Genomic DNA, 26,077 nt, shown 5'->3' with positions numbered 1-26,077 from the left:
GGGATTGAAAGAGAAAGAGGAAAGGATATTAAAAAAAAACTTTAATTAGTTTTATTTAAACTCACTATTTACATCTAACTCTAGCTTGTCCCCCGAGAAGTGCTGGCCTGCCCATGTGGAGTGCTATACCCTCCCCCACAGCAGCTGAGTCTGGAAATGAACTTGGCTGTTGAGTCACAAGGGAGTGGGGTAAGGAGAAAGGGAGAAGTGCTGTCATATCCAGGCTAACGTGGATCCTGCCGCCCTCTGCTTGTGCCGGGGATAATCTCTGACTTCCAGCGTCAAGAAGTTATCGTCGTCCAAAACTCGGATACCAGGACAGCCTGGGGTTGCTTTGATGGGGCTTTATTGCCTCTGTGCATATGCTGCTTACGTGCCACTTGTGTTCGTATTTCCGGGGGTGGGGTGAGGGGGGTGGATGTCAGACCATCTGTGTTCATCCCTAGAGCACCTAGTGTGAGAGACCAGGAACTGCCTCTCCGAAATGATCGCTGACTCCCAGTGGTGCCTTGAAGCTATGGTCTCTGCAGTTCCATGCAGGGTGTAGCAGATCATCTTGCCTTGGAATTCCAACTCTTGGCCACAAAGGCACACAAGAGCTTCTGCCCTGCTCCGGACCCAGGGGATGCCAGTGTCCCTGGAAAATGAGCAGGACAGTCCTGGATGGCAGCAGAGCGACTGCCTGGGATCCAGGAAAGCTCTGAAGCCTTCAGCCAAAGCCAGCAGCCAGGTTTCTTAGAAAGATGTCGCTGGATAGGAGAGCCCTTTAAACAGGGTCACTCTGGCAGCCCAGCGAGCTCCTGTATCTGCTCTCGTTGCCTGCCTAGCACACAAGCTGGACGCACGTAACAGTTATCAGGGACCCCCTTCTGCATTCACGGGTTGTACCACGCCTTACAGTTTGTCTTCTGTGCAGCAGCCGGCGGGGCTGTTTCAGATCCTGAAACCCCCCACCGAACACGAGGGGCCATTTGATTGCCGTCCCTGCTCCGCTCAAGCCTCCCCGGCCACGGGTCGTGCAGTGCCTCAGCACCCGTTCTCAGACACAGCCGCATTGAGCGTTACAGACTCCTGCTGAATGGCTGCCGTTGCCATGCTGATGGCTTCCTCCAGGCTCTGCTGCTCTTCCAGCTACAAGAGGAGACACCCGAATGAATGGTTTCATTCTCCCAAACGTGCCGACTGAGTCGATCTGTATTTTACCAGGACAGCCCAGGGCAGAATGAGATGCAAGGGGGCTGGGGTGCGGTAGGAGAGAAGGAGTGAGGAACATGGGTGCAGAGAAGAGAGGAATACTCAGTGCTAGGGCAAAACAGAGGGGAAGGAATACGGGTGCTGGGAAAGGACAGACATAGATAGGTGAGAGGAATACAATCGGTGGGAATGGGTGCAGAGTAAGAGGACACACAGAAAAGGGGGTGCAGTGGGGAGTAATGGAGCGCTGTGTGATCAGGAGACTGCTGTGAGTGAGGCAGGCAATACCCCAATACCTCGAAAGGGGGAAGAACATGGGCGATGGGGAAAGGCAGATAACAGAAATAACAATAGACATTACTGAAATATTACCAGGAAAGTTACCAGGACAAGGCAGGTGGGAGCTGAGTACATAGGTGGACACAGAAAACAGATGGGAGTTAAAAGGAAAGAACACTGAGGAGAGGGACACAGAGGCAGCCATGAAATCCAGGTGCTGAAGCAAGCACCTTGAGCAGGTCTGAAGTAGATGTGAGCGGGGGGAGGGGGAATCTGAGCAGAGTGACTGCACAGAAGCAAAGCTCAGCCCTGGACAGGGTGTCACATGGTACCTGCACTGCAATATGAGTGCCGCAGGCAGTTGCTAGCAGCGCCACTTGCTGGTGATGGAGGGATGCGATGGCTGACCCTTCAGACATCACTGCCCCCGCGGTGACTATTGTAACCTGGAAAACAGACAACCAAATAAATTATATGCCCCCAAAGGCCTGCTCACGCCCAGAAGAGTCCTGAGTAAGCAGAAAGAAGCCCCTACCGGCTGCGTCTCAGTCCCATCCGCACTGACCATGGTGACGGTGTGCGTGCCGGAAGCCGCGAGGTCTTCCTGTGGCATTGTGATGGTGCCACTCTGCGTTACCATGCTGATGGCACTGCCCAGTGCCTGTAAGTCCTCGTGGGACAGACTGACCTGTGACGAGAAAACAAATGGTCAGCCATTGAAGGGTTAACAAGGCACAACTTGCACCCAGGTGGGTTTGCAAGAGGGCTGTCCTGCTGGACAAAGAGGATACCGTGTGGTACCAGATGCCCCTCTGCCCGCCCCCCTTCTGGATCCCACTTTGCTTTTCTCTAGTGCTTCCCATGCAAGACCTTAAGTAATTGCTGAGCTTGGTAGCTCATCTCCCATGAAGAAGAGAAGGACCATGACTCCATTGTCCAGATGCATGACCCAATGCACAGAGAGGTGAAGTGACTTGCCCAAGGTGACATACAGTCAGTGGCAGAATCAGGACTAGAACCCAGGAGTCCTACTCCCAGTCCCCAGCTCTAACCATTTGACCTCATCTCCCTCTCACTTTAAGCATCTTCTGCCATGCTCATGAGGGGCAGTTAGTTAATTTTCTGTGGCAGCCTTGTAAGCAAATTGAGGAGCTATTCTTAGCAGCTACTTCCTGAGCCCTGTGCTGCAGAAACTGGCTTCCACATTTAGTCCTCAAGCCCTGCTGCAGAAGGCTCTGTTTGATCAGCAAGGGGGACATGGCCAGTGGTTACAGGGAATGTAATTTAAATCGCAAGCAAAACACAATCCAAATCCAGCCAACACCAACAGAGACTGAAAGCTGCTACCACCAGATGAGCGCTCAGTGGGCAATGGCAAATGTCTTTGGTGAGTCTCAGACAGCTCCCATAGGACAAATAAAGCACCTTCTTAACAGCATTCTCAGCAGAGGTCAAGGAGACTGAAACCTTCTTTGCCCTCCATGTCAAAACTGACGCATGAAGGCAGGGACGTTTGGCGGAAGCTTGAACTGGTTTTGCCCAGGCTGCACCAGATTGATGGTTACAGCTCGCTGCTCTCCCGCATCTTTCAGCAGCACGGGACTCAGACAAAAATGAACCCTAAACTCAAAGCTAAGATGAAGCCCGGCCCACATCACACACCCCAATGCAAGCGAGCGAGCGACCACGTCTATCTAACGGTAAAGGAAAGGCCCCAACAGCTGTCCAAGAGGACGGAGAACGTGTGTGGCTGTTGGAGGCAGTGACCAGCTCTGTCAGCTGCACCCTGAATTCTAGAGGGCCCCCTGGTCTCTGTACCTGCTGTGTTCCATCCTGAGAGATAAGTGAAACCTGGGTAGGTATGCCATCCTCCTCCTCCTCCTCCTCCTCAAGGAAAGCAATGTGCTGGCGCTTCAGTGCGGGGCCCCTCTCTGCAGCAGCTGGGCAAACAGGAAAGGAAGCGCCAGTGAGAAGGGCAGCATCAGGATGTAGCTCTGTGTCTATGACACTGGGATCTGCCTGCTCTCTGAAGGGATAGGACTGTGCAACAGATAAGAGCATGGGATCATAATGACAATGGCACAAGGTGGGTCTGGAAGGTGGGGCTCAGTCTGAGTGGCTGCGGGCCTAGGATGGGGGCTCCCCTCCAGAACTGGGTATGAGCGAGGGGAGGGGGCTGCAGATCCAGGCTAGGGGGCTTATTCTTCCCCCATAACACAGAGCTGGGTGTGAGTGAGGGGACGGGGCTGCAGATCCAGGCTAGGGGGCTGATTCTCTCCCCATAACAGAACTGGGTGTGAGCGAGGGGAGGGGGCTGCAGGCCCAGGCTAGGGGGCTCAGTCTCCTCCCCTCCCTGCACAGAGCTGGGTGTGAGCGAGGGGAGGGGGCTGCAGGCCCAGGCTGGGGGGGTTCAGTCTCTTCCCCTCCCTGCACAGAGCTGGGTATGAGCGAGGGGAGGGGGCTGCAGATCCAGGCTAGGGGGCTCATTCTCTCCCCATAACAGAACTGGGTGTGAGCGAGGGGAGGGGGCTGCAGGCCCAGGCTCGGGGGGTTCAGTCTCTTCCCCTCCCTGCACAGAGCTGGGTGTGAGCGAGGGATGGGGGCTGCAGGCTCAGGCTGGGGGGGTTCAGTCTCTTCCCCTCCCTGCACAGAGCTGGGTGTGAGCGAGGGATGGGGGCTGCAGGCTCAGGCTGGGGGGGTTCAGTCTCTTCCCCTCCCTGCACAGAGCTGGGTGTGAGCGAGGGGAGGGGGCTGCAGGCCCAGGCTGGGGGGCTCATTCTCCCCCCATAACACAGAGCTGGGTGTGAGCGAGGGGAGGGCCCAGGCTGGGGGGCTCATTCTCCCCCGTCCCCCACATAGAGCTGGGTGTGAGTGAGGGGAGGGGGCTCCAGACCCAGGCTGGGGGGCTCAGTCTCCTCCCCTCCTTGGACAGAGCAGGGTGTGAGCGAGAGGAGGGGGCTGCAGGCCCAGGCTGGGGGGCTCATTCTCCCCCCATAACACAGAGCTGGGTGTGAGCGAGGGGAGGGGGCTGCAGGCCCAGGCTGGGGGTTCAGTCTCTCCCTTTGCTGCACTGTCTAATCCGAGCCTGGTCTGGGCTGCAGGAGGACGTGGCCTGCACCTTCCAGCTGCTGCTGTTCGTAGAGCGCCTGCTCGCTCTCCTCTGTAGCCTCCAGCTCTCCGTGGGCGCTGCGCTTGTGCATGGCCAGCGTGGAGGTCTGGCGGTAGGTCTTCCCGCAGTTGTTGCAGGTGTAGGGCTTGCAGTGGGTGTGGACCACGTGGTGCTTGTACAGACTGGAGTACTCAGTGAAGCGTTTCCCGCAGCCTGGCACAGTGCACATGTACGGCTTCTCGCCTAGGACGGGGAGAGAGGCGGTCGTCACGTGACAGGGTGGGGCCACAACAGCACTAGGCATGCTGCCAACGTTGGAGTCTGCCCAAGCATTACGTTCATCCGCACCCTGCCAAGGGGCAGGGTAGGGATTCACCCCATTTCATATGGAAAACCAAGGCACAGAGAAGCCAGTGGATTTGGCCAAGGTCACCGAGTGAGTCAGTGGCAGAGCCAAGAACAGAATCCATTAGTTCTGCCTCCCAGTCCTGGGCTCAGACCACGCCTCTGGGAAGCATTTTCCAGGCAGATCTCCCTCCACTCTGCACAGCCTGATGTATCTCTCTCAGACACGTGGATCTGTAGAGCCTTTGCTACCTTTATGGAGTGATTTATTTGTCCATTTTACAGGGGAGCAGCGGGCTACAGAACCTCAGCCCCTCTGCAGTTAGCTACTAGAGTTTAAAAGGGTAAGAGCGCTCAGCTACCACGCTTTCAGGCATAAACTGACAGAAAGTCATGGTCAGGAAGGGAGCTTTTCACCTGCACTACACATGGCACAGTAAAACCCTGCAGGTCCATAACAGACAGTTGTTTTGTCTTCCTCTTATCACCACAGCGGGAAGCAGGATACTGGAGTTGATGGAAGAATAAACTGGCCCAATAAGGCAAGTCCTATGACCTTCACTGCCTCACCTACCCTCAAAACCTGGAAAGGGAAAATTTGGCCAGGTGATAGAAATCTGTGGAACTGGACAGCCAGTACAGGCAACGGTGTCACTTGGCTATGGAATCAGTTGTCTTTCCTCCAGGGGGCATTATACCCTCTCCCGCAGTTTACCTGTGTGAATTCTCATGTGGTTCTTATAGTTAGTGGCACTTGTGAAGCCTCTCCCGCAGCTGGGCTCAGGACACATGTACGGCCGCTCCCCTGTGTGTGTCCGGATGTGGACCTTCCGGATGTTGGAGGTGGTGAACGAGCGGCCACAGCCTTCAAACGGGCATTTGAAGGGACGCTCACCTTCATCAACAAAAAGAAGAAAAGCAGGGTATGGCTTCTGCCACTCAGACCGACCTTCGCTCCCCACAACGCCCTGGGGTTTGAAACAGTGATCACATCCCCGCCACCATGTCTGTTACACTGAAGAGTCCCTCCATTCCAAGGCCGGAGGGCATTCGGAGAATCCAGTTGCGCTGTGCACAAGAATAAGCAGAAAGGGTGGGCTGCAAGGCAAACACAACGGCTTCATGCTTTTGACAGGTCTTCTTCATATGCCCCCCAACCTAATGCTTGACAATGTCTATCCCCCGAGAAAGCTCTCTTTCTACTAGGTGAGTTTAGCGCTAAGACGACAGCACAGCCGGGGCAGCACACCAATGTGCATCAGCTCTGCAGGGACTCCTTAGCACAGGAGGGAAGCAAAGTCTCCATGGTCTATTCAGTCCTCCCTGACGAGGCTGCCAATTGCAGACATGGTCTGTAGGAAACAAGCTAATACCCCAAGCGCCTTCCACTGTATTTTTTGTTATCATGCATCAGACCACAAAGCTGAGGTTCACGGTGCTTTTGTCTGTCTCAGTTTGACATCAGTGCAGCACTTCGGGGAAGGATCTACCAGCTGCCTGTTACAGTCACATTGTTCACACTTGTGTATTCTTTCCCTGACCTGTGTCTCTCCCATCTGTTTAGACCAGTGGTTTTCAAACTGGGGTCTGCAGCCTATGTCTAAAATTTCCAAAGGGGTCTGTGCCTCCATTTGAAATTTTCTGCAAATGCAAATGAAAAAAGGTTGAAAACCACTGGTTTAGACAGCATTGCCTCATTGTTTCCTTGTACTCCCATCTGTCTATATCCACCAGCTGTCTCTCACCCTGTACTTCGATTGTGAGCTCTCTGGGGCAGGGACCGTCTTTCTGCGTTTGTACAGCACCTAGCACAATGGGCTCCTGGAGACTACCATAACACACCTAATGAACAATAATCAAGATGGACACGTGCTTCCTTGTCGTCAAGACCTTCAGACTGGGGAGGACTGAGCTCAGACCTCTTGCTATGTCGCAGTGCAGCCCACCTGTGTGTGTGCGGATGTGTTTCTGCAGGTCCCCAGAGGTTTTGAAGGCTTTGCTACACATGTCCTCGGGGCACTTGTACGGCTTCTCACCAGTGTGCGTTCTCACGTGGCTCTTCAGCCCGTACCCTGCAAGGGAAGAGGTCACAGGAAATTCGCGTTGCAATCTGCTGCAAGTAGCATGGGAACATATGGACCACCTCTCACTCCGTGGATTGTCAAAGCTCTGTCCTGTGAGGTCAAGGGATGGAACACCTGGACTGCCTGGAAACAGGTTCCAATCCCAGCAGGGGCCATTTAGTCCTTCACCCTTCCAAGTTAGATAAACTGAGTTTCAAGCAGTTGACAATGAGGAGGGAGAGGAGAGAAAGAGTGTCTTAGTAACGGGGCCTTAAAAACTGAGCTTCCCCAGGACAACAAAACTGGCAGCCTCAGGAGTGAGATTCATGTGCACGGGACAGGTTTTCGGCAGGTGATCTACAACCATTACCTGTAGCAAATGCTTTCCCACAGCTCGGGAAGTCACACCTGTACGGCCGATCGCCCGTGTGAGCTCGCTCGTGCACCTGGAGAGAGGGAGAAGGGGCAGACCGTGAAGCCAAGACTTAGGTGGACTAGAGGGAGCAGCAGCGTGTGGAGCTCTGGGGGAAGGAGCGTACTTGAGACTCTCCAGCTGCTTTGCCACCTACATTCCAACCCACCCATTCTCACATCAGGCAGACACAGGGTTCTCGTTTACCTCCAGTGCTAAGCTACCGGGTAGCAGCTGTGTGCGGTTGGGCCTGGTCTAGGCTAGGATTAGTGAAGACATTTTAAACCCCTAGGTGACAGGGGATATTGGTTTTTAATAGTCATTAGCCAGCTGGGGTGAATCCTAGGCTTCCTGCTAGGGCTCACCTCAACCAACTAAGACGTGGTAAAAATACAACTCATGAGCTAACACGTTTTTACAATACACCTTTTACCCTACGTTGTTTGCAGTATTGTTGTAGCCATGTTGGTCCCAGGATACGCGAGAGACAAGGTAGGTGAGGTAACTTCATTTCAAGTGACTGCCTCCAACGTGCATTACACCTTCTTAGCAATCTGACCAAGCTTGTATTTAGCTCAAACACCCTGCTTTCTTGCCCAGACCTGAAGAGCTGTGTGTTGCTAGAAAGCTTGTACATCCCACCAAGAGAAGTTGGTCCAATAAAAGAACTTTTATCCCAGCCCAGATAAGACCTTATACGATTGCGGTGTTCTACTTCAAGCTACATGCTGGATAGCAGGACAAGTGTTTCTAATGCTTAGATAGGATCGAGATCCCGCTCATTGCTGCAAAGGACACACTGATTGCCATCAGCTCTGCTTTGAAAGCACTGCAGCTCAGCAGTCAAAGTTACAAGCGTCAATTGTCAGGACGAGGTTCCCCCTTCCTCTAAACCCCTCGAGGCTCCTCATCTCTTCTCATGTGGATATTCTCAAGACACCAGCCTTCCTCCAGGTGACAAGCCCCATCCCTCTGGCTCTTGACAGTTGGATGCACCTCCCAAAATGGCCACAGAAAGTCATCACAGAGTGCCATGCTCCTTACACAGGGATCCTGGCCTTTTCCATCATGGGGCCAAGTTTGAGTGTCTCAATCCCCTGCATGGGAGCACTGGGAGCCGCTATTATAGCAAGGAGTGGTCCTCTGGATGGAACTTTGGGTGTCAGTGCATTAGCTGGCTTACCTTTAAATGGTGGGCTGTGGTGTAGAGACGGCCGCAACCTTTGTAACCACAGCGGAAGGCTCTGTCACCAACCTGCTGCCCCTTCCCGTTGCTGCGCATCTCCTCTTCCCGCAGATCCTGCCAAGAAACACAGTGAGGCTAAGCCTAAAGAATCATCACAAGAGACCTTGCAAGGCCAGCATGAATTTACCCCTGCACCCTCATCCTGTACCCTGATCCCACTGGAAAATACATCTCAGGTACATACAAATGTACAGCAACGCATATACAGGGGAGTCAAGAGGAGCGGGAGTCACGATTTCTGGGCTCCATTTCCCAGCTCACTGGGTGATCTTCGGCAGGTCACTTCACTGCTCTGTGCCTCAGTTTACTCATATGTAAAATATGGCTCACAATATTTACTAGCCTTACCCCGGAGTTGCAAGGTTTCATTAATTAACAGTTTGCAAAGTGCTTTGAAAATCTCTGGTGAAAGGTGCTACATGAGAGCTGAGGGTTACTCAGATGATTATCTACCATATCTCATGCTGAATAAAGATCTCAGGTTAATTTTCAGCCTTGAAAAATTCTACTGGCCTCTTTGCCTACCATAAGCCATTCACTGACAAGGGGATTGAATATCGTTAGCTCTCATTGCTCACGGGGGACAAGTAGATTTTGTGCCTGGGCTAGTACATTTTTAGGATGAAATTGCAAGTCTTGCTAGATGTCTGATCCACAACATTCATATGCTGAAAAAGCCCAGAAGAAAACAGCTCTATAAAGAGGGGAGATCAACAAAAATAGCCATACTAGAAAAAAGATGAGCCATTAAACTGGTTAAGTCAAACAAGGCACACTTACGGCTCCCTCCTCAATCCAAACCTGAGAAGTGGTCGGCTGGCAAGATAGTGAGATGTTCCTTTGAATCAGCTCAGGCTAAGTACAAACCTGGGAAGGGGCTTTGTTTGAAACCTCATTCTTCAAGTGGCTGCTGCTATTCACTCGCTCTTCCTCCTCAGAGACCTGCAAGAGGAGAGACCGTAGCATTTGCTCATGCCCATTTGCAGAGCACAGAACAGGTGAGCCATAACCAAGCAATGAGACATTCACACCCACAGAGCGCAGCCGGGCTGCTATTTTTTAGACACTACAGCTGCTGTTACTGGTGACGGAATATCTTGTCGCATTGGCATAGTGTGCATGTCTGTGGAGCCAATCTTTGCCTACTTGAAGGCTGCCTTGGTAAATTGCTGGGACTCTGAAGACCATTTCCAAAAATAAAATGGAGTTGACTGCAGCTGCTTACATGTTTAATATAAAGGCAAACTGCATGAAGACTACAGGTCCCTGCACCCAATACTCCATATTAAGGCCACACAAATTAAGGTGGAGCACTGCATGCTGGGACTGGTAATCTCCACAACCACTTGGATCAAGCGGGCACATTTGGGATTTAGCAATGTTATGGGTCTCATGGCCATATTAAAAATCTTGGTGTGCTATGTTGGTCATATCAACCAATAATCCCTTTATGAAGAGAAACATGCATCACTGATTACTTCTATTGGCAAACATTAAGAGTGCGTATTGCTCAGACAATCACAATTTCTGGGCTCCATTAATTGTAATTAAAGCAGGAAAGTCTGTAGTTTGTGGAAGGGAGAGAGAAAAATTAACAGTGAACTTAAGTGCCTGCTTATGAGTGCAGGATTTTACCACAGAAACAAAGGCTGGGACTTAGAGAGCCTGTGAGCTGCTTTAAGTTGCTGGTGAAATTTGCAGCTCATCAGGAATATAAAGCAGGTTCATAGGTCCTAGAAACATATTCTCACAGTATCTTATACTTCTAGAACACTTTCCATCCAGAAGAATCACATATGCTTTATAACTATACATTTCATCTGCCACTATAATGCAGCCACTTCTAGAAGAAGAAGAAGATTATATCCAATTGAAAGTATAAAGGGAATTTAAATGGACAGAATGAAATTACATACAAGTGGCCAGGGGAAAAGCACAAAAGCAATGAAACAAAATCCAAGTTGTATAGAGATCACTGCATTTCATTGCTCTTTCCGCAGCTGCATTTCTTTTCTTTATTCTCCCACATCCTCAGGTCCATAGACAGAAAACTGGTGGACTCTCTCTCTTGGTCTTGTGCTAGTTGGTTCAGGCTTCTAAGTGTCCTAGTGATCGATTTGGCTTCTTTCTTTATTGTTCTGTGTAATGTTTCTCTAAGTCCATCTTTTTCTTACCAGATGTGATGCTTTAGGTTGGTTTGCTCTACTTAGAATTTCTGAAGTTCTAAGAAACTCTTCCCAATGGACTCTGACGATCTTCCACAGGCATTTATATTTTGGAATCAATTTCTGTTGTAGATTTCCATGACCCAACTCCATAAAGGACGACAGACATGATGCCAGTGTTAAAAATTCATACTGGTGTGTCACTGCCTACGATGCTACTTTTCCAAATCTTTATGAAATCCAAATATTTATCCAAAGTTTCTGAAAGTTGTTTGCTGCTTTAGATATTTGTTGCTTGAAATCTAGCATGTCACCATCACTGTACATCTCACGCCCTAGACAAATAAAATGACTCACTTTTTCTAGTGTTTCTTGGTCTATTCTAAAAGTTATTTTTAGGAAATTGATAGCAATTTCCCGCCCCTCCCCCCCTTGTTCATAAACAAACCAACTTGTTTCACTCTGTCTGCGAAAAGGTGCGTCTTTTCTTCCATTAAGCAATGTGTTGAGCTAAGCAAGACAGTGTCATCAGCAAAAATGATGTAATCCAATTGTGCTTTATCATTTGTCCATAAAATTCCTCAGTTGCCTTCTGCGGTCACTTTCTTCATGATACCATGACCAGTGCAAACAATAGTGGGGACGTAACACACCCTTTCCTTACTCCAGTTGCCACTGCAAACTGTTGGCTGATGGTGTCACCATCTCTGACTGCACATTTGGCCTTATCAGATAGAGCCTTGATTATTCTAATCATTGTTGCTGATATTCCATAATATATGAAAGACGGTTTCTGTGTCTGTTGTCAAAAACATTCTTGAAATCTAACATTTTTTTAATCACAAGAGGTGCTTGCCACTCTACCTGAGAACAATATGGTTTGCAAATAACAATGGACTAAAACCTGCTTGTTCCTCTCTGAGTTGAGGGTCCATTTGTTCTTGGCAAGTTCCAGGACAATCTTACACATGATTTTCCCAGATACTGAAAGCTGATCCCTCTCCAGTTATTGCAGTTGGTAAGGTCATCCTTCTTTGGCAATATTACAATGAGCCTCTCTTTCATGGGTTGGGTTCTTTTCTTCATTCCATATTCCATTAAAAAACACAAGGAGATCCTGGAGGGCTGTTTCATCATTTGCTTTAAGCATCTCTCCAGTAATGTCATCTTCTCCAGCTGCTTTCCCATTTTTGAGTTTACTGACGGTTTTTCTAACCTTTTCCATTGTATAGACACTACACATCAATAACGAGCTCTAGTAGTAGGTCCTTTAGTCTATTTAAAACAGCCAGAAAATGTTCTGCCTATCTTTTTCTTTGTTATTCTGTGTTGAGTTTTTCCACTTGCATTTTTAATAGGGTTTCCAATATTGCTCAAGTTCCCTGTTCATTGTTTGATTGATTGTCTTGTATGAGGTTGGCATCTTCAGCCTCTTGACATTTTCTATCAATTTTCCCTTTTATTTCTTCTTAGCACTCCTTTTTACCTCTCTGTCTAGTGCTCTGCAGTCTTCTTGCCACTTGCTTGTCTATTCATGTCTCATGATTCAAATTTTGCTTTGCACTTCTTCTCTTTTCCACTGCTGCCCAAGTAGCATTGCAAATAGATTCTTCCCCTTAATATTTCGTTATTAGAACTCTCTTTGCACTTTCTAGATAGCACACACTGATGTTTTCCCACAGAGTATCAGTCTGAGTTTTCTTCAGTTCACTCCATCAGAACACTGAACCCGCTCTTAAGTTCAAGCTAAAAAGCATTTTTTGTGTTTGGGTCTTTTAATTGCGCGGTCTTCTTTTAACCTTCACCATCCTCTTTACCTTGATCTTCAATTTAGCAATACAAAGGTTATGATCACTGCCCACATCTGCTCCCCTGCACACATGTCCATCTGTCAATGAGCTGCAAAACGTTCTTGACATGCAGAGGTGATCTATATGGTTTCTGTAGTATTATCTGGGGAGTTTCAGGTCACTTTATGAATTTCTTTATGAGGAAACATTGTTCCACCTACCACTAGGTTGTTCACGCTGCAAATTTCTACTAATCATGCACCATTTTGGTTCATGTCCAAATCCCTGCCACACTTGCCTATAACTTTGTCTGACCCACCATCGTTACTTCTACCCTTTGTGTTAAAATCACCCCGTTGCTATGATTTCATGCTTTGGGACCTTGGTTTACACATCCTGTAACAGATCATAAAAAGCATCTTTTTCCTGAACTGGCTTTTCATTGGTCGGTGCTTCATTTGCAGCCAATTAAATGTAAATAGCCCAACGCAGAGAGGAAACCCAGGAGCAGCACCACGCCTATAGCTAGGTACCTCCCTGCATGTGTCAGCTAACAGAGGGGGTGGGGAACGGTATTCTATAAGACCAATGGGAGCCTTTAAATGTTCATTAACAGTATTATGGGACCGTTAAAAGCCCATCTTAACATCAGTAGCTACATTCCCACAAGAGTACCGTGCAATTTCTCTTCTAAAAGTCTGCACTTTCACTGAGAAGCTGGTATACAGAAGTGCCAGGCAGTTGTGGTTACTTAACTCCCTGTCCTGATCTGGTCTGGGAATCAGCTCCTCCCCACCAACCAATCAGCCATGATGCCAGACCATAAAAGGAGTGCGGCATCCTTACCTTGTTGGCATATTGCTTGAGAGCATTAATGGTATCAGCATCAAAGGTGTCATCTTCCTCCTCCCCAGCCAATTCCTCCAGCCCTGTTTCTGCCTGCACGGCCAGGATGGTGCTGCCAGCTGGCATGACAACAGGACGATGTATGTAGGCAGTGGAGCCATCCTCCAGCTGGACCTCTTCCAGGGCATTGGCATCATAACCCTCTGGAGGGGACAACAAAAATCAAATGCTGTAGTCAAGCTGATAAGTGCTTATTAACAATTGCTACATACCTATTGGCACAGGAAAATGTAATCCTGGCATTTCCTAACCTTTGAAGCTTGATTTTCCAAATTTCATGTTCTTTTAACTTAATTTTTGTGTGTGTAATTATTCTGTACAGGAGAAGCAAGCACTCTTAAAAAGGCACATTATTACCCCATCAGTGCTGTGGAGGAAAAATTCAGTGGACCCAAGTAGGCCTAAAACTTTGGTGAAGCTAACTGTGTATATAAAGCATAAAAAAAGAGTGTGAAAAATGCCATTGTAAGGCAGAGCTTAAAAAATGTTAACCGCAAAAGAACACCCGTCAATAACAAAAAAAAGCTTGTTTTGCTATATTCCAAATAAGGTAATTAAAACAAAAGTATGTGTAATTTGTCTGTGGTTTTAAGCTTTAAAAAGCTGTGTGTGCTTTGCATCAGGGGGCAGCTACTTAAAGCTGTTACCCCCCTGTGCTTGTAATCAATAAAGGAGCCTCGGGCTTGGTTCTAATCCAAACACAACACGGGGTTAAATTTTTTCCACCACAGTACCCATTATCAGTCTGTGGCTATTAATATTTATCCATTCACAATAGTAAAGATGACCTTTTTTATTTTATGGACCAACAATAATTCCCTGTGTTGCAAGCTCTGCTAGAACGTAAGAGTCTTGAGCCAGTTCTGCACCCTTCTCTTTCTGTTGGGCCATAACCCACATCAGAGCTAGAGATGATGACTAAGCCAATAACCTCAATTTATAAAAAAACATGCAGAGTTAGCAGGGAAAGTTTTAAGAATCCTTGGTTAAAGGTTGATCCAAGTGAACCTGATAGATTTTTATGAGTAGCAACAGAATGTGGCTTTTATGAGTAGCAACAGAATGTGGCTTTCACATTGTGTTTCTGTTGATGGTACGGTCACATCTGGATTTCCTACACCTGACATCACACGGGCTACATTCTTAGAAACCCGCAACATTTTGTTTAATTAGATGCTTGACCCTGGGAGAGGATGGACGAATTAATAATTACCTTTAGGTGTGTTGTGTATGTAAGCCATGCTGCCATCTTCCAACACCACTTGCTGCCCATCTTCAAAAGCTATAGACTCTGTAAAGCAACACAACCCATAGACACCAGAGTGAGGAATGTCATGTCTGGATCTCAGAGTCAATTTGCTCAATTAACCATACAAGAGCACATATAAGGCTCAGTTCAAAAATGTCCTGCTCATTCTTAAAACCTGCCATGGACTTGCCTGAACTACTCCCTACTTTACTGGCTTTTCTACAGCACTCACCACTGCAGGAAATTACAATTAACTGACTTGCCCAAGGTCATACAACAAGTTTTAGGTCAGATAATAGAGCCCCAGTATCCTGATTCCCACTCCAGTTAGCATCCTCTGTCTCTAATTCCTTTTATTTATTTAGCAGAGTTCATATCAGACTGTTCAGGGATAAACGTATAGTGCCCTAATGTTGTTTTTAATTCACATGGACACGGAGGCTATGTATAAAGACACACAGTGAAGTGAACTTATCAGATTTGTGATCAGACAGATACAGACTGTTGTAGAGAGCACTATTTTAACCTGCATCTGTTTACATCAGCAGCAAATCTGGCCTCAGATGAGTTTACCACATATTTCACAGGAAGTCACATATTATAGAAAAAGCATCTATTTTTTCATTCAGCACTAAAACAATAGGTAGGGGGAATAAAGCGCACACACAGATTCTAAACCTTGAGGCTAGAATTTAGAGATGGGATCTAATTGTCAAGGAGATCAGCCTTGAGTCACACCGGTAACATCTCCCCAGCAAAGTAGGGATACATTCCAAATGCCACCTGAGTTCAACTCATCCTCACCTTTCTGGACTGTCACTTGATGGATGTAAGCTGTCGTCCCATCCTCAAGCTCAATCACTTGCCCTTCAAGCAGCTTCTCTCCTGCAACAGTGTGAAAAGAAAACCATCATAGCTGACTGCAGTACTGATCAACTTTCCAGCACACAGGATTGTTCCCCTTTGTTCAAAGCCTTTTGGTATTTCTCCTAAAGAGAAATAATCTCATGGGGTCACAGTCACCAGATGAGGCCCTTATTTTATCAACCCCTATTTGCATTCAGAACCATTAGTAATGGGGACACTTATGAATACCACAGAGAAGAGCAAACCTCCTTTTCCTACGTTGTTTGAATGGAGGAAACAGTCTAAGGCAATCTCAACCATCATTTATTTACAGGGTCCAGGATTTTTTAGCCAGCTCTCTTTGCCATGTAAACAAAGAGAAGTAAATGGAACAAAAATGCTCTAGCAAATACCACTAGGGCTTAAACCAGCAACCGATGGGGCCTCTTAATGGCATAAATGAGGGACTGAATGCTTATTTTTCTTCACTTGGTCAAGGACCAATTCTTGTAAAATTTTACAGGTCCTGAAGCACTAATTGCCTCTACCCTTGGCAGGTTGTGAGAAATGAAACCTTACAATCATATAATTAGGATTACCATCTTGCTTCTGAAATACATTTCCAGTTGTGACATTTTAGTAACCTAGGAAAGCCCATGCTACTTTCAGAGGGTGCAAAGCATTTGGGTCGAGACCCTCGGGGATCTCAAGCTAGGGACTGCTAACCTGGGTATTTTTAAGTTATGTCAAAGATGTCTAGAGTATATGGATAAGCACACCCTTTTTAGCATTTATATAAATCTAATAAAGAAAGAAACTTGGTGAATCCAAGTGGAAAAGAAAGCAAGAGGGTAATCAGAAGAACATGACTTGCCAGATTTACCAGAACTATAAGCATGTATTGTATGCCATAGGATGACACACATCCATGAGATGAAACATTCCTTTATCACACTTTTGGTTTGTTAATTGTGAGATTTCTGACCTTATAGCTTTCTTCTGTATAGCAGGTCTAAAGAACAAATGCCAGATCTCTGATCAGTGTAATTTTCAATCCCTGCTTCAATACTCCTATAGCTCATTTCTATGTTTTCAGATAGGAGGCATGAAACTACATCAATGACCTTGACTCAGTGCAAAGCTACCAGACAGCAGAAAGGTCAGGGCCCCCTTGACTTTCTAAAATGTAGCTCAGACAGGCCCCCAGATGTAAGTCTGGATCCCTGGGGTATTTATATAGATGACATGGAGCTACTAAACGCTCTTAATCTTCCACCAGAGCTAGGGCAACTCCTTAGAAAAGTTGCTATTAGCATTAGTTGGTATTAGTAGGGGAAAGTAGGTAGTGCCCAGAAGCAGGGCCCAGTCAGTATTGTACAGCTCCTAGCACATGAACACCCCAAACACAGGTGTAGACACAGTCCCTATGAAAATCACTCAGAACACTGCAGTACCACAACGGCATGAGATAGTGTTTGGAACTATTATTCTTGCATTTAACAAAAAACAGGGAGGTGGGGGTTGTATCTGGTTCGAACCTCAAACCACCTTAAATCAATCAATAATACCTGACTATTGCCAGGCTCCAGTGAATGACCAGGGAAAGAAACTCTGCCACAAGAACTAATCCTATCTGCATTTAAGAAGGTTCATTGTAAACAGAACTATAAAAGTATGTGGAAATGACATACCCAGTAGGAGACCATTATATCTTCGGACCAAGAAAAGTAGGCCTGCTGTTAAGTAATACTTCTCATTTGTTTACTTCTTTATTAATAGTGTTTTTAAATTATAGATTTGATCAAAGCAGACATCAATTGTGTTCCACTTATACACTTGTTGACCAGTTAAAATACAGAATGAGGTTCTCAAGGCAGCATATCAAAACTGGAAATAACGAAGGAAAATCAGAAATGGAGGACTATGTGAACTAGGGCTGCCTTCTTCTACTGATCAAAGGATCACTAAGGAAATTTTTCTCAATAAGGAAATGTTATGTTCTGCCAGAAGTCATTCCCCAGGAATGTAGAAATGCTGGGTGGTATATTAATTCTTTCAAATAAACTGCTCTCATTCAAATGAGTAGGGAAATTATGTAATCATAGAAATGTAGGGCTGGACGTTACCCCGAGAAGTCATCTAGTCCAGCACCCTGCACTGAGGCAGGACCAAATAAACCTAAACCACCCCGACAGACTTTGTCCAATCTGTTCTTTAAAACCTACAATGATGGGGATACCACAACCTCCCTTGGAAGCCTGTCAGAGGACATGAGCAATAATGAAAATAATCGTACTTTGGATTCATTCTGCTCTTCTCATGTGAGGATTTCAATTAGCTAAGCTTCAGAACATGCCAGCGGGCGAGGTATTATCACCCCCATTTTACAGATGGGAGAACTGAGGGACAGAAAGACAGGAAACTTGCTTGGGGGTCACACAGTAGATCAATGGAAGAGAATCCAGGAGTCCTGACTCAGAGTGCCTGCTCTAACTAAAATACACAGTTATTCATCGCTTTAAAGAAGAGAAGGTTTTCTGCAATAATCACTGCGGTGCCTGGATGTACATCTGGTGCAGCACCTTTACCTTTGGGCCAAAGGTTTGATTCAAACCCAGTGCTGACATTATAGAGCAGCAGGTATGATGTATATTATAAAGAGATGCCATGTTTCATCGGAGAGTTAAGCTGAGATCTCTTGTACCCATCCTTTGTGGCTCTTTGGGCGAAGACACACATCCTGCAGCTATTTCTGAAAAAAGTGGGGGACAATCCTAATGTCCTGGCCAACAAGGTACATTAATAAAACAGCTTCTAATGGTGCAAATCAAACGGAATGAACATACCACTTACCTCCCTGCACTCTGTTTCTACAGTTGAGTGGAGCCTGGGTGCTCCTTCTAACAGTCTAGCAACGAATGCCTGGGGCTGGAGGCAGGGTGTTCCAGGTGGAGAACTCTGTGCTCTGGATCCCGCTACACTGCCCCCGGTCGGATACAGTTCACACCTGCTGTTCAGGGTACAGCACAAGTCCTATCTATTCCCTCAGGCTTTTGCCCAAGATGGAGAGATTGTGGGAGCATCTAATGGATGGGTTTAGCTATGAATTTGACATCCAATACTTCATGGTGTGTGTATTTTGTGTAAGTTCCTAGAGACTGCATGAGGGCAGCATTTTATAACTCCCAAACTAAAACAACAGATGTTGCATTTTACGTCAGCTTTACTTCACTAACCAACACTTAACCCATTACTCATTTCAATGAGAAAGGTGTTAGCGTAAACCAAATTCTATGCTCCTTAGCCACACAAAACATCTAGCTTGGCTCCAACAGGAGTCAGGAGTTGCAGTCTATAACTAACCTGCAGAGAGAAAGCCAATCAGTGTATTCTGAAACTATCCTCTATTTATGTTTCAGCAGCTCTCTTGGCTCCTGTGTGTAATTTTCCAGATCAGTGGTACATTTCCTCTTTGTTAACGAGACAGTGAAACCTAACAGACAACCACAAGCTGCTTGCCCAAGTCAACAAGGGAAACAGCAAGTATTGTGTGTATGATGCCAACAGGTCTGATTTTCTGCAGCGTCACTCAGCATATCAGAGAGGGCAAGCTCAGTACTGCAAAGGGTCTCTTACCTTTGATGGCCTGCTGAATGTAGGCGGTTGTCCCATCAGTAAGGGTCACTGCCTGCAGGCCCAAGCTCTCCATAGTGTCCTGATGACTGCTCCTCAGACATGAATTTCACTTTAATCAGCACACACTTGGGAGAGCGTGGGAAGCAGGGGCTTTTTGGAACAGGCAAGGAGTTTTCTTCTTTGTTACAAATCTTAGATTAAAAAGAACATTTCAAACTATATTTTCGCCCCAAACACACTTGTACATGCACATAAAAATGGGTGGATGTCAAACCACAGTTTGGGGGAAAGTTATTATAGGATAATGTCCATAATCCTTCCAGTGTCTGTCATGTGAATTTCTAACATGTGGCTCAAAGCCCAGTTCTGTGGACAAAAATGGGGAGAACAAAGCTCATCTGTCAAGTGAGTTGGCAGATTATTTTTCCTCTACAGGTACACTGTAAACAGCTCATTTTAAAATCTAAAACTCGAGTGCCCATGAAGAAGGAACTACTGCAGAAATGTGCTTTAAATTCACACCCTACCTTATTCCAGAAGAACTTTCCTACATAGACAAGCCCTTATAGAAGTGAAAGGTCTGTGCAGTTTTAAAAAGTTATTTCTGGGGCATCCTGGCAGTTTATGCTCTTTATTACCAGGAGAGGGACTGATCATATGTCTTAGGGTTTTCTATGGCATCTCACTGTCATATCTAAAAAGAACAGGAGTACTAGTTTCAGAGTAGCAGCTGTGTTAGTCTGTATTCGCAAAAAGAAAAGGAGTACTTGTGGCACCTTAGAGACTAACCAATTTATTTGAGCATAAGCTTTCATGAGCTACAGCTCACTTCATCGGATGCATAAACTTTAAGCTGTAACTCACAAAAGCTTATGCTCAAATAAATTGGTTACTCTCTAAGGTGCCACACGTGCTCCTTTTCTTTTTAGGATTACTTGTGGCACCTTAGAGACTAACTAATTTATTTGAGCATAAGCTTTCGTCAGTACTCCTTTTCTTTTTGCGAATACAGACTAACATGACTGCTACTCTGAAACCTGTCATATCTAAGTATGTCCTACATAAATCAAACCTTGATGCCCAGATCAGCAGCAATGGAAGGGGCAGCATGCTCACTACTGCCACTGTGCATCATTGTGCTGCAATTTCCAAAAACCAAGAGTTCCAATGTGGTATTAGCCAAGATAGCAGCGGTGATGATGGGCCCCAAAGGAAACTTGTGGGAAGTGCAATTAGAAATTACTTAAAATTTAGCAAAAAGAAAAGGAGTACTTGTGGCACCTCATAGATTAACCAGTTTATTTGAGCATGAGCTTTCGTGAGCTACAGCTCACTCCACGTAGGTTTGAAACTTTGGCATTTTACCTGTGAATTATCAGATCTCTGGGGGCAAAACATGAACTCTAATTGAGAATGTAACTTTTATTGAAAGAATAATATAATACTAATACCACCACTTTCCTCTTATCTGTAGCTTTTATCATTTATAATACAATAGATCTCAAAGGCTTACAAATGAGGTCAATATCATTATCCCCATGGGAAACTGAGGCACAGAAAGATTAAATGATTTGTCCAGGGTTTCCCAGCAGGTCAGCAGCAAGGCTGGGAATAGAACCTGGATCTCCTGAATCACAGTTCAGTGCTATATCCACTAGACCACAGTAGCTCTCTAATAATAGAGTCTTGTGTTTATACAGCATCTTTTCTAACACTATAAAACACTCCTGTACGCTTTTTGGGGTAGGGATTATGTCCTCTTATGTTTGTACAGCACCAGCTGCAGCGGACCTCTGAACAGGATTGGAACCTGTGGGTGCTATCAAATTAAATAATCCTTTCTTACCACTATAAAGCAAATTAATAACGTTCAGACACCCCAAACATTATTTCACCCACCCCCAAAATGCAACAACCTCTCTACTGGGGCAGAGCAACTGTTTGATAGTGCAGAACACTACATGACTGTTTAGAAAGACAGAGAAGAATACTACACACACTTGATATGAGGGAATGTCAGAAGGCAGAATGGAATTACTTGAATGGGAATGTTAACACCCCGCAACTCTGAGTCAAGTGCCATTAGACTTTTAATAATCAAAAGCAGTCAGGATCTCAGTTTTATGTCTCATCCAACCCCCAACCATCCAAAGCACTTTACGTCCTCTCTCTCTGCCATCTGTGTGTGCATGACAGGGTGAAAAGGGATAATACTGGGAGAGAGCCATTAATGTGGATTTCCAACTATTTTGAAAGAAGCTGGTCTTTGAAATTGAGTTAGTTTTCATCTAGACAGACCTTTCAAGCACCAGAAGGCCATGAAGCGTTTAACACTGTGCCAGCTGTTTATGGGTAATCCTATGGTTAACTATTTTAGCAGCTGGTTTTGGTTAATGTGACAGTCCTTGTCACTGTGTCAAATTCTGTTTGACGATGTGTTTGTTGACATGTGTTCTAGTAAAAACAAGCCCTTGATGAACAAGGACAAAAACAACATTTAAGGGGCATAAAGTCAGTTAAGAAGAAGTTTAATGCAATAGTTGGGGGAATTCAAATTGCAGATTCAGAATGGGCTATTATGTGGCAGAGTTGGAGTTAAGGGGATTAGCAACGAGGTTATAGGGAGTTAGAGGATGTTGAAGGGGATCAGAAAGGGGAAACTGTGTGTAAATGGACTAGGAATTGGGTCATGGCAGGAATAAGGTTTAGGAGTGTTGAGGATGTCTGGGAATGTTAGAAAGCACTGGTGAGATAGGGAGTTTGGGTGTTATTCAAGATAAGGATGGTGTTGAGGGATTAAGGATGGGGCAACAGGATTCTGGAGTTTAGGAATATTAAGGGAATTAAGAATCAGGGTGCAAGATAATGGGATACTAGAGAGGATTAGAAATGGGAATGACAGAATTTGAGACACTAGAGGGTATTAAGAATTCACAGTGATGGGCTGGGGAATTGGTGTGATGTGGTATTGAGGGAGCTAGGAATTTGGGATGACAGAGGAATTGGGTACAGGGGCTGAGGCTTCCAGAAAGAGATGATGGGGTCTGGTTACTGAAAGGATTAGGGTGGGCTAGGGGAAAAAGGGGACCAGTAATAGGAGTGAGAGGACAAAGATAGTGCATGGCAGATTACAAAGGGGTACTAAAGGGATCAGAATGGTAGTGAAAAGGATTGGGCAGGGGAGTGATGATGTCTCAGGCAATCAGGCAGGGGTTGATTAGGAGCTGGGTCACAAGGGTGATGCTGGGGGGACATTGGCCTAAGGGTGACATTGGCCTAAGGGCGACATTGGCCTAAGGGCGTGTGGCCAATGGGTAATGTGGCCAAGGCCAGCTGGGGGCACAAGAATTACAGGGCCAGGGGAAATGGCAAAGGTGGTGATGATGGGAGTTGGGAGTGTGTAACAGGAGGTGATGAGGGCTTGGGAAACAGACCCTGGGAGATGTGATGGGGATGCTGGAGGTGTTGGGGCAGCAAGAGGCAATGCGGTGGCAGGGCCTGGGGCAGTGGTGGGTGGTAATGGAGCCACTGGGATGGCAAGGCCTGGGGGTTACAAGGCAGGGGTGGCTGGGCTTGGGGGAGTAGAAGTGGGTGATTGGGGCAGGGGTAACTGGGCCCAGGGGTGTGTGTTGCAGGGATGGCGGAGCCCCGGGGGAGGGGGGCTGTTGCAGGGGGTGACGGGGGCAGGGATGGCTGGGCCCTGTGGCGGTGGTGGGGGGTGCTGAAGGGGGTGCTGTGGCGGTTCGGATGAGGAGGTCTGTGAGTGTAGAGGGGTGTATGTGTGTGGACCGTTGGGGAGACAGGGCCTGTGGAGGGTTAGCAGGGGGCTGGGGGGGGAAGGGGGCTGGGGGGGGCATTAGTGGGGGGGGATTAGCGGGGGGGGGATTAGCGGGGGGGGGAAGGGCCCGGGGGGGCCGTTAGCAGGGGGCCGGGGGGGGGGGAAAGGGCCCGGGGGGGGCCGTTAGCAGGGGGGAGGAACAGGGCCCGGGCGGGGGCCGTTAGCAGGGGGCCGGGGGAGGTTAACGGGGGGCCACAGGGCCGGAGGGGGGGTGTTAGCAGGGGGCCGGGAGGGTTAACGGGGGGGGGGAAGGTCCCTGGGGGGGCCGTTAGCAGGGGGCCGGGAGGGTTAACGGGGGCGTTAGAAGGGGGCCGGGGGAGGTTAACGGGGGGGAACAGGGCCGGGGGGGGGCGTTAGCAGGGGCCGGGGGGGGCGTTAGCAGGGGGCCGGGGGGGTTAACGGGGGGGACAGGGCCAGGGGGGGCGTTAGCAGGGGGCCGGGAGGGTTAACGGGGGGGACAGGGCCGGGGGGGGCGTTAGCAGGGGGCCGGGAGGGTTAACGGGGGGGGAACAGGGCTGGGGGGGGCGTTAGCAGGGGCCGGGAGGGTTAACGGGGGGGGGGGGTGACAGGGCCGGGGGGGGCGTTAGCAGGGGCCGGGAGGGTTAACGGGGGCGTTAGAAGGGGGCCGGGGGAGGTTAACGGGGGCGTTAGAAGGGGGCCGGGGGAGGTTAACGGGGGGGGGGGGGGGACAGGACCGGGGGGGCCCTTAGCAGGGGCCGGGAGGGTTAACGGGGGGGGGGACAGGGCCGGGGGGGCGTTAGCAGGGGGCCGGGAGGGTTAACAGGGACGGACGGACAGGGCCGGGGGAGCGTTAGCAGGGGCCGGGAGGGTTAACGGGGGCGTTAGAAGGGGGCCGGGGGAGGTTAACGGGGGGGGGACGGACAGGGCCGGGGGGGCGTTAGCAGGGGCCGGGAGGGTTAACGGGGGGGACGGACAGGGCCGGGGGGGGGGGCGTTAGCAGGGGCCGGGGGGGTTAACGGGGGAGGGACGGACAGGGCCGGGGGGGGCATTAGCAGGGGCCGGGGGGGTTAACGGGGGGGGACGGACAGGGCCGGGGGGGGCGTTAGCAGGGGCCGGGAGGGTTAACGGGGGGGGGACAGGGCCGGGAGGGTTAACGGGGGGGGACGGACAGGGCCGGGGGGGCGTTAGCAGGGGCCGGGAGGGTTAACGGGGGGGGGCAGGGCCGGGGGGGGCGTTAGCAGGGGCCGGGAGGGTTAACGGGGGGGGGGCGGACAGGGCCGGGGGGGGGCGTTAGCAGGGGCCGGGAGGGTTAACGGGGGGGGGCGGACAGGGCCGGGGGGGGGGCGTTAGCAGGGGCCGGAGAGGTTAACGGGGGGGGAAGGACAGGGCCGGGGGGGCGTTAGCAGGGGCCGGGAGGGTTAACGGGGGGGGCAGGGCCGGGGGGGCGTTAGCAGGGGCCGGGAGGGTTAACGGGGGGGGGGCGGACAGGGCCGGGGGGGGCGTTAGCAGGGGCCGGGAGGGTTAACGGGGGGGGGAAGGACAGGGCCGGGGGGGGCGTTAGCAGGGGCCGGGAGGGTTAACGGGGACGGACGGACAGGGCCGGGGGGGCGTTAGCAGGGGCCGGGAGGGTTAACGGGGGGGGCGGACAGGGCCGGGGGGGCGTTAGCAGGGGCCGGGAGGGTTAACGGGGGCGTTAGAAGGGGGCCGGGGCGGGGGACAGGGCCCGAGGACGTACAAGGGGGCGGCGGTTAGGGGGCCGGGAAATGGGGTCTCCCCACCGCAGGACCGAGCCCGGGCGGAGGTTGGGCGCAGGCCGCCTAGGCCGGGCTCCGCCGCTTCCCTCCGCCCCGTTCGGGCCACCCCCGCTCTCGGCACCCACCTGAGGCTGCCCGAGCGCGCCGAGTCCGCCGCCTGACCGCCATGCACCGGGCCCAGCTCCTGGAGCCCCGCCCCGCAACCTGCATGGCCCGGCCTCTGCCCTGGGGCTCCGACCGTGCGCCGCCGCCCATCCAGGTTCCGGGGCCTCGTAACTCCGCCCCCGGAACGGCGAGACGGCCTTCGGAACGCGCTCAACTCTGCCATCCATGCGCATGTGCGAAAAATCAGGAGCATGCGCACTAACAGCACTGAGGCCTCTGCCCTCAGCTTTTGCGAGGGAAGTTGACAGTGTCCTGGGGGCCCCCTCGAGACAGCCCAGGACCACTCAGTGTGAAGCTGGGGTGGGGACGGCTGCAGGCCTCTAATTCCAGGGAGGGGACCCAGGACTGCCAGAGGGGAGGAGGCAAAATTGCATCCTTTAAAAACAGAAACAGATCAAAGGAGGTCACCCCTTCCCCTGACCCCCACTTGATTACCAATGGCAGTGTCAAGCCAACACATGAAGTGAGCTGTAGCTCACGAAAGCTTATGCTCAAATCAATTGGTTAGTCTCTAAGGTGCCACAAGTCCTCCTTTTCTTTTTACTGAATCCAGTGGCACTTACTATTTGACAAAATACAGCTAACAGTGGGATTAAGGTGGGGACAAAGAACATACATTTTATTGTTCTTCCCACTGATTGGCAGGAAGGCGAATACCTCAGTAGCCATAAATGTGTACTTCTCACCACGAGGTCTAATGCCACAGACTCTAGGGGTATGTCTACACTGAACTAAAAGACTGGCAGCAGGGTGAGCGGACATGGGCTTCCAGGGCTCTGGCTGCTGTGGGGCTATAAAATTGCATTGTAGATGTTAGAGCCTGGGCTGGAGCCCAGGATCTAGGACCCACCCTCTTTGTGTGGTGTCAGAGCCTAAGTCCACAAGCCTGGGCCAGCTACACGTCTTTTACTGCAGTGTAGACATGCCCTAAATTGCAACTTTATATGTTAGATTTTGTTTGATAGGAATCTTTAATTGTGGGTGAAGCCACTGCCAATTGTAATCTTGGGAACTATTTGTTTAAAAGGCAAACCTGTGGCAAATTGTACAGAACCCCCAGGGCTCCACAAAAGACTCACATCTGGCCACATGCCCCTATCCTGATTCTGCAAAGAGCCA

At 49.2% G+C, this 26,077-nt stretch overlaps 1 protein-coding gene across 1 annotated transcript; it reads right to left on the bottom strand.

Moving 5' to 3' along the window:
* Nucleotides 1-24: 24 nt before the first annotated feature.
* On the bottom strand, nucleotides 25-25,064 carry ZNF76 (zinc finger protein 76). The gene is made up of 15 exons (XM_084611028.1): nucleotides 24,919-25,064; nucleotides 19,241-19,431; nucleotides 15,563-15,643; nucleotides 14,723-14,800; nucleotides 13,450-13,652; nucleotides 9,516-9,590; nucleotides 8,586-8,702; nucleotides 7,361-7,436; nucleotides 6,874-6,999; nucleotides 5,643-5,822; nucleotides 4,592-4,825; nucleotides 3,292-3,413; nucleotides 2,009-2,161; nucleotides 1,806-1,919; nucleotides 25-1,131 (listed from the first exon to the last, which is right to left on the bottom strand). Exons 2-15 carry the CDS (start codon nucleotides 19,311-19,313, stop codon nucleotides 1,027-1,029), a joined length of 1,737 nt encoding a protein of 578 aa, XP_084467154.1. The 5' UTR covers nucleotides 19,314-19,431; nucleotides 24,919-25,064; the 3' UTR covers nucleotides 25-1,026.
* Between the last annotated feature and the right edge of the window lie 1,013 nt (nucleotides 25,065-26,077).

Source organism: Lepidochelys olivacea (assembly GCF_965140295.1).
Source record: "Lepidochelys olivacea isolate rLepOli2 genome assembly, chromosome: 21".
Lineage (NCBI taxonomy): Eukaryota > Metazoa > Chordata > Testudines > Cheloniidae > Lepidochelys > Lepidochelys olivacea.
Note: the sequence above shows the minus strand (reverse complement) of the source record. Positions and strands in the feature narration are given on the sequence as shown.